The sequence below is a fragment of the Triticum aestivum genome, chromosome 6A, assembly GCF_018294505.1.
Source record: "Triticum aestivum cultivar Chinese Spring chromosome 6A, IWGSC CS RefSeq v2.1, whole genome shotgun sequence".
Taxonomy (NCBI): domain Eukaryota; kingdom Viridiplantae; phylum Streptophyta; class Magnoliopsida; order Poales; family Poaceae; genus Triticum; species Triticum aestivum.
Genome location: NC_057809.1, coordinates 564394705 through 564408253, shown reverse-complemented (window position 1 = coordinate 564408253; position 13549 = coordinate 564394705). Strand labels below are relative to the sequence as shown.

Below are 13549 nucleotides of genomic sequence, written 5' to 3'. Positions count from 1 at the left end.
TTGAGCCTCATCTGGTCGATATATCGATGATTTGACCCTAGGGTTTACCTTGAGCCTCATCTTGTCGATATATCGATGATTTGACCCTAGGGTGTCACCTTGAGCCTCATCTTGTAGATATATCGATGATTTGACCCTAGGGTTCACCTTGAGCCTCATCTTGTGGACATATCGATGATTTGACCCTAGGGGTTACCTTGAGCCTCATCTTGTCGATATATCGATGATTTGACCCTAGGTGTCACCTTGAGCCTCATCTTGTCGATATATCGATGATTTGACCCTAGGGTGTCACCTTGAGCCTCATCTTGTCGATATATCAATGATTTGACCCTAGGGTTTACCTTGAGCCTCATCTTGTCGATATATCGATGATTTGACCCTAGGGTGTCACCTTGAGCCTCATCTTGTCGATATATCGATGATTTGACCCTAGGGTTCACCTTGAGCCTCATCTTGTCGATATATCGATGATTTGACCCTAGGGTTTACCTTGAGCCTCATCTTGTCGATGTATCGATGATTTGACCCTAGGGGTCACCTTGAGCCTCATCTTGTCGATATATCAATGATTTGACCCTAGGGTTTACCTTGAGCCTCATCTTATCGATATATCGATGATTTGACCCTAGGGTGTCACCTTGAGCCTCATCTTGTCGATATATCGATGATTTGACCCTAGGGTTCACCTTGAGCCTCATCTTGTCGACATATCGATGATTTGACCCTAGGGGTTAACTTGAGCCTCATCTTGTCGATATATCGATGATTTGACCCTAGGTGGCACCTTGAGCCTCATCTTGTCGACATATCGATGATTTGACCCTAGGGTGTCACCTTGAGCCTCATCTTGTCGATATATCGATGATTTAACCCTAGGGTGTCACCTTGAGCCTCATCTTGTCGGTATATCGATTGTTTTGACCCTAGGTGTCACCTTGAGCCTCATCTTGTCGACATATCGATGATTTGATCCAACAAGCCAATTTGAACATTGTAATGGCCTAAACAATCCAACAAGCTAACAATGCATCATATAACAATTACTAGTGAACATTGTAATGGCCATAATAACAAGCCAACTTGACAGAAATAGAGAGGCTTAAGTACATTGCATCATATAGATTCATAGGTTCATAGATTACAGTACCATATCACATCATCATGAAACCAGATCCAACAACATAGCAAATACTAGTTCAGCCAGATTACAGTACCACAAGTTGTTGCCAAAATAGATCTTAGCAATTACTAGTTTAGCTAGATCATATCATCATCAAGGTTCAACATCAGTTCCCAGAAGCATAGAAATAGTCTTTCAGCCTGCTGGGTTGCTTTCTTTGTCTTGGTGGCAAGAATGGTGCTGATGTGGATGCTGCAGCTATTGAACCTCTCCTACTTGCTATAGCTGAAGAAGCTCTCCTGGCAGGAGTTGAGCTGGCTGCCCTTGTTGCTGCACCTGTAGTTGAAGAAGCTGCCCTTGGTGCTAGAGCTGTTGAAGAAGCTGCCCTTGGTGTTGGAGCTGTTGAAGAAGTTGCCCTTGGTGCTCCCCTTGGTGCTGCACTTGTTGATCCCCTTGGTGCTATTGGTGCCCTGCTTCCTTGTGTGCTACCCTCCTCTGTGCTGTTAGACTGCATATAAGAATTGTAGCAAGTTAATACATTCAAGTGTTAGAAAACAAAATCTGGCTAAACCTGGTGCTTGTAGAAACCTGATGCTTGTTCTTTCTCAATGCTAACCCTAGTTTTAGAGGCTGTTTGCATGATGTGTATCTGTGACCTACAAGCTGGCAGTTGCTGCATGTAATTGAAGCCATGCTAGATGTATCTTTGGGTGCTGGTGGCTCAAACTGGCTCCTTCTCCTCTAGGTTTGCTTCTTCCCTGGCTTATCCTTGAACACTGGAGGTTCTATGTCTCCGCTATTGGTCTTGGGCCACAGATCTTGTCCTGGTACAGGGAATATGATGGGGTTGTATGCTGCCAGATACATTGGCTTTTTGAAAAAGTCATGTACAAAGTCTTCAGGCCTCAGTTTGGCTTTGGTGATAGCTGATACTGCATGATTGCATGGGACAGCAGTCATGTCCCATTTCCTGCACCCACATGTCCTATGTTGCAGGTTAACCGAATAAGTTCTCTCATTTCTTGTCACTTGGTAGATATTTGGCCCAGCCATCAATGCTTGACAGTTCCTAGATTTTTTCTTTGCTTCTTCAAGCAACTTAGCATATGTTGGGCATATATCCCACTTGGCTACCTCTGTCTTAGTCCTATTGCCATTGAACCTAACCATCAACTTAGTCTTGATTCCATCTATCATGCTCTTTATTGGTTTGCCCCTCACATCTAATATCATCTTGTTAAATACCTCACTAATATTGTTGACAACTAGGTCAGTTTTGCAATTGAAGGCCATTGCAAATCTAGCCCAAGTAGCTCTAGGAACTTTGTTAAGCCAAGCCCAAGCAGCCTTGCACTCATTTTAAGAGCATCCATTGTAGCAAGATGGTCATGTTCAGTATAAGAGTAACTAGCTTTATCCATGTACTTCTTTAATTCTGACCCCCTAAAATCAGCAGTCTGGAAGTTTTGATAGATGTGTCTAAGGCAGAATCTATGTGGGCAGTTGGGGAATACATTGTTTGCAGCTTTAAGAAGGCCCTGTTTGGAGAAATCACCATAATCACAACTAAGCAATGTATATGACCAACAACTAATTAAGCAATTATGAACTATGCAATTGTGAACTATGCAATTATAAACTAAGCAATTGTGAACTATGCAATTATGAACTAAGCAATTATGAAGCAATGTATATTATAAAATACAACTAAACATGGAAATTACCTTCTGTCTATCAGAGATATGGTGTAATAACCAAATCTCCCTGATTCTCCACCAATTGCTATCTTCAGTTCAGATAGAAACCAAGTCCAACTGTTTGCGTCTTCTTTGTGCACAACTGCAAAAGCAATGGGATATATGTTATTATTCCCATCCCTTCCTGTGGCAGCCAGGATTTGTTGGCCAGTAGACAGCTTGATGAAGCATCCATCCACACCTGCATTGGCACACAACACAAGTCAGAAACAAGGCATTCAAACAAGGCAAAGTAAAGAAAGTAAAGTAATCACCTATGAATGGTCTACATCCATTCAGAAATCCTTCCTTGCAAGCATTCAAATAGATGAACAGACCATGGAACCTTGGATTTTTGCTTGGATGCTCCTTTAAGAACTTAGTAGTGACAATGCACCTACTACCTGGATTTGTGTCCAAGACAGCCTGCAAGTAATCCCTGATTCTGGTATACTGACCCGTCTGATCTCCTTGCACCATCTCAACTGCTTTGTTCTTAGCCCTGTAGGCCATATGAGTGCTGATCTCAACTCCATACTTGCTCTTCAGGTTTTGCATTATTGTAGTTATTGGTGTGTTCAAGTCTGTTCTTATTGCTTCTAACACCTGATGTGTGACCCACTTGGTAGTCACCTTGGTGCTCTCTGCTACAGCTAGACATGTGTGCAAAATTTTTGCTTTTCTAATGCAAAAAGTTCTCTCATTTGCCAACACAGAAGCTGCAATGAAAAAAGGGCAATCTTCATGTTTGCAAATAGCTATGATTCTATCATTGCAGTTCCTATGAAACACATAGTTTCTGTTTTGAGCTATGTGGGATGTGAGAAGTGCCCTTCTAAATTGGTAAACACTTCCAAAACAAAGATTTTTTACAAACTGCATCTCTGGGCTCTCTCTATCCTCATCATACAAGATTCTTGGTTTGGGTTTTTTGGCCCTACTCTTATTGCCAAGCACAAAAGCTAGGGGTACTGCCCCATCATCCTCCTCCTCCTTCAAATCACCAGGATTTGGATCCTCATCAGATGATGGCACCCAAACATCGTCAAATTGTTGCTCCAAACTTGCATGTGATCTACTAGTTGGCCCCTTTCTTACTTTCATCTTCTTCCTCTTTTCCCCTTGTGGTACCACCCCTTCTTCAATTTCCTCATCCTCTCCATGTTCCTCAGGCACTACCTCTTCTTCTAGCTCATAAGGTTCTTCAACATCAGTGTCACCTTCAAAGTGTAAAAATGGGTCCTGTCTTTGCCTCCTCATCTCAGCCATCCTAGCCATGAAATCCTCATCTTGCTCCAAGTCAGAGTCATCTTCAGTTAGTAAAACAGGAAGTTTTCTTTTATTTGCCTCCACCCTCTCAACACTCTTCTTATGCTTCTTATACCTCTGTATTTTATTCCTCCTCTTAAGCTCCATACTTCTTTCCAACTCCTCTTGCTCCAAATCAACATCTCTTGCATTTCCTTGATCCATATCTATATCTTTCTGCATAATCAGATGTGTGCTCTGCTCTCTGGAGTAAAACTGTATTGGATGTGCCTCCTGCTCATCAACTTGTGCAACTCTCCTTGTTTTTTTGGATGGTGACCTGTACACCACACCTTCATCACTGACCTCATACACAGTCCTCTCTCCAACACTATCTATAGGGACCTGTTGCTCACAAACATGACCTATGTTTAAGTCTCCAGGTCTGTGCTCACTACCCCTAACTACTGTCACATTAACTATGGTATGATCTCTGTTGGCAATGTGGTCTAGCATCTCATCAACCTTGTCATCATCACAGATCTCTTCCAAACCAGCTACCCCCAAGCCAGCATCCCTAACAAAGTACATGTAGTCATCCTCTCCATAGCCTGCTGCCTCTATTAGTGCTATTAGATTCAGAAATGTTATGTCTGAAACACACCATGGTCTCCCTTGCCTCGCACCATCAGCGGCTCGCTTGGGTGGAGAAGGAAAGAAAGGGAGGGCTCGAGGAGCAAGAGCTTGCGACAATGGCGGTTCCAACAGGGGAGGGAGAAGCAGTGGCGGGATCTGCGAGAGGAACAGAGGAAGTGGGGAAATGTCTCTCCCCCCTCTTTATGTCCCACCGGGAAACCCAAGCAACGGCTTCGGTAGGTCGACATATGCCCCATTTCCTTCGCGGTTTCCCACTACACAGGATGTGGGCGCGGAGATCCAGGCATTATCATCATGTTGCAGCGGTCAAAGCGAAACCGACTGGCCATCTCCCTATCTTTTGACAGTGATGACGGGATGTGACAAGGCGAGTGGCAGCGACGCCTAGGTTCCTATGGCTAGCATGAAATGATTTGAAGAAGACTTGCCACCAGAGGCCGTTCAACCATGAAGCTGCGAAGATGCGACGCCGGAGGCCATGCAGACGTGAAGCCGCAACATTGCAAAGACGCAGGCCGCGAAGCCATGAAGGTGAAAGATGCAAAGCCGCTAGATCGCGGCACCACAAAATCAGGAGCTACGAAGCCACAAAGATGCGTTGCTGGGGGGCGCGCGATAGCCAAGTACATAGATTTTGAGGTTGGGCTACCGAGAGCTAGACTGTCTCCATCACTGAAAAAGAGCCTGCCTGGATTTCGTTCTCAAGGCAGCAAGACTCCACAACTCCAGACAAGCTCGGCCACTACTGATGGTACAATATACCGAGGGTGGCTCGTCCACCGGGAAGCTCGAGACTTGGCTGGCTTCAGGGCCCAAGAGGCCTAGCGGCATCCTTACCCAGCGATCGGTCCAGGGGTCTAGGCTTGGAGATAAAATTTATCCTTGGCGTGCAAGCCAAGAAGCTCTTACAGTAAAGTCAGTTAGGATCCCTATCAACCCTAGCTCTCATCCCCTTTATAAGGCGAGGCTAGGGGTAGTTCGAGGCATCTGTTCCATTGCTCAGACCTTGGTAGCATTCATCATCCTCCACTTGTAACCCCCTCGCACGAGGTCCTCCCACATCAATCCAAAACAAAGCAAGAGTAGGGTATTACCTCGATCATGAGGCCCCGAACCTGGGTAAAACTTCCGTGCGAACTCCCTTTACTTCCGACTACGGTCTGCACCCTAACTTGGTCACTGACGGTTTTCTGCACCATCACTGGTACTCTGGTAGTGAGTTGGAATCTGTTTAAATCGTTTGGTTTGCAATATCTCTCTCTAGGTTCGGTCCATTATATGTACCCTTGATCCCCGTGTTGGTTTTCTGCGCCTGTCGGTTGCACGATATATTTAGGAGGTTTGGTCTCATGGGCAAACCTTTGCTCTTTAACCGAGTCAGGTTAGTGCCTTTTCGGTGGTTTGTTCGATTCATTTGTGTTGGCCTCCATGCATTGGTTGCAGGACTGAATTTGGTATGTGGAGATCATGTCGAAGGGGGTTTGAGGAAGGTCTGATTTGAGTTCATGAGTTCCATCATTCATCATTTAATAGGAGGTGGATTCAGTGTCCTGATTGATTCTTATTGTAGCAGTTGATCTTGCTTTTGGTATGTGTGTATGTTCTCCTTTAGTTGCAGTAGAAGCAGGAGGGTAGTAGTTCTGCAGAGATGAATCAAAGGCTGGAGAGGTTTGGTTTCTGTTCACGGCTGATTTGATTCGTTACGGTCAACTGTTATTTTCATTTGGTCAGATCTTCTCGAATGTGGTGTTGAAGTACTCATCAACCTAGAACTTCGTGATTATTTGGATGATATAATCCCTTCTCGATTCAGCTTATTCATTTGCACAGTACTCCCTCTGTAAACTAATATAAGAGCGTTTAGAATACTAAATTAGTGATCTAAATGCTCTTATATTGTTTACAGAGGGAGTACAATTTAGTCACTGATTATTCTTACCTGGATTATTGGTGGTTCTCCAGAAATTAGGATTATATTATTTGCTGCATGGCCATCATCTTTTTGGTTCAGTTTTGGTGTGGACCAGTTGGTTATTGGGTGAACAAATTTCACAAGGAGTAACATTTTTCACTCAACCTTGATATGAGAAGTGTTAGTTTCATACCACTGTCCTATTTGGTTTAGATAATTTAGTTCCTCTATTTGGTGCCAGTTGCCTTTAGTAAAAAAAATTGTGTTCAAAGCTAGCAAATATTATGCAACTTAACTAAATAAATCAGTTGATTAATCTCTTTTCAACCTTAACATAGAAGATTGTGATATTTGTTTGATTAAACCTGTGAAGAAAATTCAGGTTCGTACAAATTTTTGTGTAGATACTCTTTGCTGCTTGACCATGATCTTTTTTGTTTGGTTTTGGTGTACACTAGTTGGTTATTGTGGGGACAAATTTTATAAGTAACATTTTACACTCAAACTTGATTCAGATAGTTCGGTACCTCTACTTGGTGCAATTGGACACCAGTACCTTTTTGTGTGTGTTCAAAGCTAGTTAAAACTATGGAACTTAAATATACAAATCAGTTGATTAATCTCTTTCAAACCTTACATGAGAAAATTGTGATTTCTGTTTGGTTTAGCCTGTGAACAAAATTCAGGTTCCTACAATTTTAAATTAGTCTAGTTTCTGCATGTGAGCTGTATTGTTATCAGGTTTTGTACATGACTTGTATTATTTGGTCTTGTTATTTTTTATGTTGGAAAAGTCTGATATTTAAATTGTTGATCTGCTTCCTACAGATCTCTTTGTCACGAAATGTACTGGTGGTCTTTAATCTATTTTGCACAATGCACATATGTTGGTGTCCATTGTGCTTACTACATGAACATGATATTTGGAGTCTTACTTTAGTGGAGTGCTAATCTGATCATGCTTGGAAAAGGGATATCATGATAGGTTTTGTTAGCCTGGGGCTTGTCTGAAACTGTTGTAGTCCTGTAAATACAAAAGTAAAAAGTGTTGAATGGGAACAGTAGTAGGTGTCATTGTCATCTGGATTTATCAGTCTGTAGTGTACACCTGGTAAAAGATGGTCTGAACTCTGAAGCTAGTAGAAACTACTGGTTCCACATTTCTTTTCTTGATTCAGATAATTCACTTCGTTCATTTCGTAACATTTTGCCGCTAGTACAAAACCTGGTAAAAGATGACCGAGAAGGCTGTCAGGTGTTGCAGAGAGAACCCAACTGAAAGCATGATCATGCCGGTTGGTACTACTTTCGACTTTTTGGGCGAAGCATACGACTTGTGTGTACATGTAGGTGAATATCATCCGGAAAGCATGGTAAAGCAGGCGTGTCGTCCTTGTGTATGATGTTATGTTGTACTTCAGCGAGTCAGCAGATAACTGCTTCTGTATTGACACCTTGTGCAAGAATGAGAATCGGGCAACACCAGAGTCTGCTTGACATGAAAGTCATAAGTTAGCGCAGATAAAGTGCGTCAAATGAAATCAACAGGAATGATAAGCTTAGTTGGGAGCTTCAAACTAGAGAGTGACGGGCTTACTAAGAATTCAGGTTCGATGGGGTGCCTCCAGCTTAAATAAGGGTTTTTGGTTTCTGCTTCATAATCAAGTTGAGCAAAACGGCGGAAAAACCAAGGGCATCAGTTCATGACCAATTATTCTGTTGCCGACAAGCTGGTCCCTAATTGTATAGCCTGTAATCCGAACGAGTCTTGGCTCCTCGTGAACAATGAAGTTGCTGCATTGTTGGGGACATCTTTGTTAGTGCGGCCAAAATAAACAAGCTGAGGGTGAGGGGTGGACTATTGGGTTAGACTAGTGTAGTGATGCGCATGAATACCAGGCTGGCTCACTGTCTGGTGCATATATCAACTGCTCAAGGAGTTCAGCAACACTAGCTTATTTCCTTCAAAGAGGACTGTGATCTCAAACTTTTTATTTAAGTCTTCAGTATCTGCCTATTTTAGTTATTCCCTTCATTTTTTGTCTTACCATAGTATCTTAGGCTCTAGTTGTTCATTTCTATTTATTCAGTCATCCATTTCTGTTAGTGTTCAGTTTTTATGTTCATTGCTCTATCTGCAATTTACATGAGCTAACTCTCTCAGTCATCACTCTTTATTCATTATTCCATGTTGAGTCCCTCGATTTTTCCTTTTTATTTTTTGGCAGTCTATGCTGCATGCTTGTCAGTGAGCCTGTCAACAGGAAAGTGAGAGTGTAGAAGTTGAGCGGTAATCTCTTCATTCGGATGTTTTCCTTGGCAATCGTTTGACGCAGAGCGTTCTTGTCTGGATTTTATGGACGTTGCAAACTAACATGCATGATTCGAAAAGGGACAACTTAACGGTTGACATTCAGTAAACTTTCTGTTGAATTGTTAGTGAACTTTTGATACAGAGCGTAGATATCAGGTTTTTTTTTTCTATTTTAGATTTCTTTTGTTTAATTCATTGTTCTTTTAATTCATTGCCATTTCTTCAGTCTATATTCAGTTTATGTGTTTTCAGTCTATTATTCACTTTATCATTTCAGTTTTTAGTCTTCATTTTATTTTCTTCATCATTCAGAACCCATGGATCGAATGAGGTTTCAGTGGCGTCGAATCGCACCATGATCAGATACATGCCGTGAAATCATATTTTGCGTGGGGGCGCCGACAAGCCTGCCGACAGCAATGTCACTTCCAGAGTTCCAGTGGCTGTAGCAGCCAAGAAGGAACTGCCTATTGCCGGCGGGGCTCAAGCGGTGTCACTTTCAGTGGCTATAGCAGCCAAAAAAACCAAAACCCCTCTATATTCTGATGGTAAATCTGTAAGCATATCACTAATGAAAGAGCTTATCACCATGACGTGTACGTGTGCGTTTTAAAAATGTGAGGCTAAGGTCAACCATCAACCCAAAATGTTTCTCTGTCACTAACCACCTGAAATTTATGTACAACTTTTCAGTTTTTATTGATTGATTGATGGCTTTGTTCTTGACAATCCTTTACGAATCTACTCTGCTTTTGTGGATAGGCGAAAAAGATTGTTTTTTAGTATTTTTTCTTCAGTAGATTATTGAACGAGGTTTCAGAGCAGATTGAGAGAAAAAGAGAAATGTTAGTTCATGCTTCAGTACATTATTTTTCTTTATTACTCTTTTCAATATTTCTTGCTTCAGTACATTATTTTTCTCTTACTACATTTCTTTGTTCTTTTCATTCCGAAAAGGCTACCTTAGTAGCACAACTACGCTTTTTTCCTTTTCAGCTCTCAAACTGCACCCTAGTTTTGTTGTTAGTTCTCTGTTTTTGATGGATCTGATATGGTTAGCCCTATCTAGTTTTTTTGTATGTGCTACGCCTAGTTATAACTACTTCCATCTTTTAACAGCTGTCCTAGTTTTGTTGCTCACCGGCTGACACCTTCTTTTTCTTTCTCTTTTTATCAGATGTATGAATTGCATGTGGCATCACATAAATTACCATTCGAGATAAGTTCCAGTCTGCAGATCTCGGGGGACAGTATGGCTGGAATACGCTTGGTAACAGGGAGAATTACCACTACTGTGTAGTAAGACCGAATCTAATTTAAGGGAGTGAATTGCAAAAAACCACCACATTGAAGCCTAGGGTTGCAGAAAAGACTCTTCTACGTTTTTGTGCCAGAAAACTCTGATTTCGCGCCTAATCATTTGCAGAAAACACCAAACCTTCTGTTGGGGCATTTTAAGCACTATTATGACAGGTGGGGCCCGATTTTGGGGACGTGGCGTCACGGCCGCGAGCTCACGCCGTCTAACGGCGTGGCGGCCGTTACTGCTCCGGCGTGTGGGTAAAAACAGGTTCGATCCAGCTCTCTCCTCACACTCTCGCCTCTGCCTCGCCCTCTCCTCACTCTATTCTTCCTCCCCGGCGCCGCCAGACCGCCGACTGCCGTTCTGCTGCTCCCCGGTGCCATGGTGTCGTGGAGCGACGAGACCAGTGAGGATTCAGTCCTGAACATCTCCTCCTCCTGCGATGGCATCATCAAGGTCCGTTGGTTAGATACCTAGAGCTAGGGATAGGGTTAGTGAATTGGGGATTTTTTCACTAAGCTCGATCTGAACCTAGCCTTCTCTTTGCTTGCTCCCGCAGCTTCCAGCTACGATGCACGATCCGAATTTCAATGGTACTGACGCAGATGTGAATGTGTTGTGTGAACACGGTGAGCCGGCCGAACGCTTTGTAGCATTTGAAGGGATGCACACGGGCAGGAGGTTTCTTGGATGTGCTAAGGTATGATTCACATCATGTGTAAAGGAAGCTGTTTGCTTAATGCTTTGTTTATCAAGCTCTTAAGATTTTTTTAGCTTGGTCTTTGTTTAGCCTGTTATGACATGCCTTGTCATTAGTGGATTTTTTTAGCTTGTTCTAACCAGACATTGTTTATTGTGGTCAGTGCTTACTCCTTTGTTTATCAAGTTGTTAAGCTTGGTTAAGTGCTTTGTCTTTGTTTAATTTGCTTTAGCCACTGTGTTGGAGTGTGTTCTCAATAGTGGATGGTAGTCATTGTTTATCATGGTCAGTGCTTAATGACTTGTTTATCAGTGGGCATTGTTAATTTGTCTGCTGTATGGTAAGGAACCTGTGAGTGCTTAGTGACTTGTTAATTTGTCTGTTTAGCAGTGCACATATTAGATACATGAACCTGTTGGTTTGATGGTCTTAGACAATTATTTATTCTTTTATTGTTTATAATACAGGAAGGCATAAACTGTGGAGTAGTTCAATGGATTGATTTTGAATGGCCAGACTCAATGGAGAAGGCATTGGCCAAGCTATGGGATATGTATGAGGAGACTAAGTCAGCTAGGACCAATGACAATCTAGAGAGTTCCTTTGCAATTCACAACCTGACAGAAGAGAAGAAGAAACTACAGGAGAACTATGACAGTTTGTATGCTGATGTGAATGCTCTTTTGAATGCCCAGCAGGAGAGGGGTGTGGAGTTAACCAATCAAAAGGAGCAGAAGCAATATCTTGAAGTGAGGATTGCTGAGCTTGAAACTGTAGTTGGCAACTTGACGGCATAGTTGTCAAAGAAAGAGGAGGAGAAGAAGAAACTATAGGAGAACTATGACAGTTTGTATGCTGATGTGAATTCTCTCTTGGCTGCCCAGCAACAGAGGGGTGTGGAGTTAAACAATCAGAAGAAGCAGAAGGAATATGTTGATGTGAAGATTGTTGAGCTTGAGACTGTAGTGGGGAACTTGAAGGCAGAGCTGTCAAAGACAGAGGAGAAGAAGAAGAAGATGTTGCTAAACTATGAAACTCTGAAGAACCTGACATGTGCTCAAGCCAATGTGATTGGGAACTTGAAGTTCAATCATTTGAAGGAGAAGGAGAGGCTCACAGAAGAGAGGCTTAAACTGCAGTATCACATTTCTGAGCTTCAAAAGTCTGAGGAAAAGATAAAGTTGAAGCTTCAGGGTGTGAAGGCCATCTTAGATGAGTAGGGTGCCTTCTAGTATGATAATCATCTATCAGTTTCTAGATGATAATCTTCTATCCAGTACTTTAGTATGAACTTGTGACACAAGTACTTCAGTGATGAATTTGTGATCTATGGTGTTGGATCCAGCAGTGTTGTAATCTAGATGATAATCATCTATTAAGTACTTTAGTATCTATTTTTGAACCTTTGTCTATGTATTTTGTGAGATCAGGTGTTGGATCCAACCTTGATGAACCTTTATGAATGTGAGTGCACTTTGATTGTCATGTGCTAAGTTAGTAAATTCTGTCATCTAGATTCATGGATTTGACCCTAGGGTTCACCTTGAGCCTCATCTTGTCGACATATCGATGATTTGACCCTAGGGTTCACCTTGAGCCTCATCTTGTCGACATATCGATGATTTGACCCTAGGGTTTACCTTGAGCCTCATCTTGTCGACATATCGATGATTTGACCCTAGGGTTCACCTTGAGCCTCATCTTGTCGACATATCGATGATTTGACCCTAGGGTTTACCTTGAGCCTCATCTTGTCGATATATCGATGATTTGACCCTAGGTGTTACCTTGAGCCTCATCTTGTCGATATATCGATGATTTGACCCTAGGTGTCACCTTGAGCCTCATCTTGTCGACATATCGATGATTTGACCCTAGGGGTTACCTTGAGCCTCATCTTGTCGATATATCGATGATTTGACCCTAGGTGTCACCTTGAGCCTCATCTTGTCGATATATCGATGATTTGACCCTAGGGGTCACCTTGAGCCTCATCTTGTCGATATATCGATGACTTGACCCTAGGGTTTACCTTGAGCCTCATCTTGTCGATATATCGATGATTTGACCCTAGGGTGTCACCTTGAGCCACATGTTGTCGATATATCAATGATTTGACCCTAGGGTTCACCTTGAGCCTCATCTTGTCGATATATCGATGATTTGACCCTAGGGGTCACCTTGAGCCTCATCTTGTCGATATATCGATGATTTGACCCTAGGGTTTACCTTGAGCCTCATCTTGTCGATATATCGATGATTTGACCCTAGGGTGTCACCTTGAGCCTCATCTTGTCGATATATCGATGATTTGACCCTGGGGTTCACCTTGAGCCTCATCTTGTCGATATATCGATGATTTGACCCTAGGGGTCACCTTGAGCCTCATCTTGTCGATATATCGATGATTTGACCCTAGGGGTCACCTTGAGCCTCATCTTGTCGATATATCGATGATTTGACCCTAGGGTTTACCTTGAGCCTCATCTTGTTGATATATCGGTGATTTGACCCTAGGGTGTCACCTTGAGCCTCATCTTGTCGATATATCGATGA

General features: G+C 42.5%; 1 protein-coding gene across 2 annotated transcripts; it reads left to right on the top strand.

Annotated features, from left to right (window-relative positions):
• Positions 1-756: 756 nt before the first annotated feature.
• Positions 757-12392, top strand: LOC123128548 (uncharacterized). Of its 2 annotated transcripts, XR_006463236.1 has the most exons (4): positions 757-10560; positions 10641-10749; positions 10853-10993; positions 11461-12392. XR_006463236.1 is itself a non-coding variant. In XM_044548582.1 (3 exons), the coding sequence occupies exons 1-3, from the start codon at positions 10675-10677 to the stop codon at positions 11788-11790; spliced, it is 546 nt and encodes a 181-aa protein (XP_044404517.1). In that variant the 5' UTR covers positions 10567-10674; the 3' UTR covers positions 11791-12392. The 2 variants fall into 2 exon arrangements, 1 of the variants encoding a protein (XP_044404517.1); XM_044548582.1 differs by lacking the exon at positions 757-10560 and having other exon boundaries at positions 10567-10749.
• Positions 12393-13549: the final 1157 nt, after the last annotated feature.

What these genes read in the sequence shown, in the direction of transcription:
- LOC123128548 (XM_044548582.1), top strand. Translation starts at nt 10,675, where the DNA reads ATGGTGTCGTGGAGCGACGAGACCAGTGAGGATTCAGTCCTGAACATC. An exon ending in CCTGCGATGGCATCATCAAG is followed by an intron (nt 10,750 to 10,852) that starts GTCCGTTGGTTA and finishes TTGCTCCCGCAG; the next exon opens with CTTCCAGCTACGATGCACGA. An exon ending in GGTTTCTTGGATGTGCTAAG is followed by an intron (nt 10,994 to 11,460) that starts GTATGATTCACA and finishes TTTATAATACAG; the next exon opens with GAAGGCATAAACTGTGGAGT.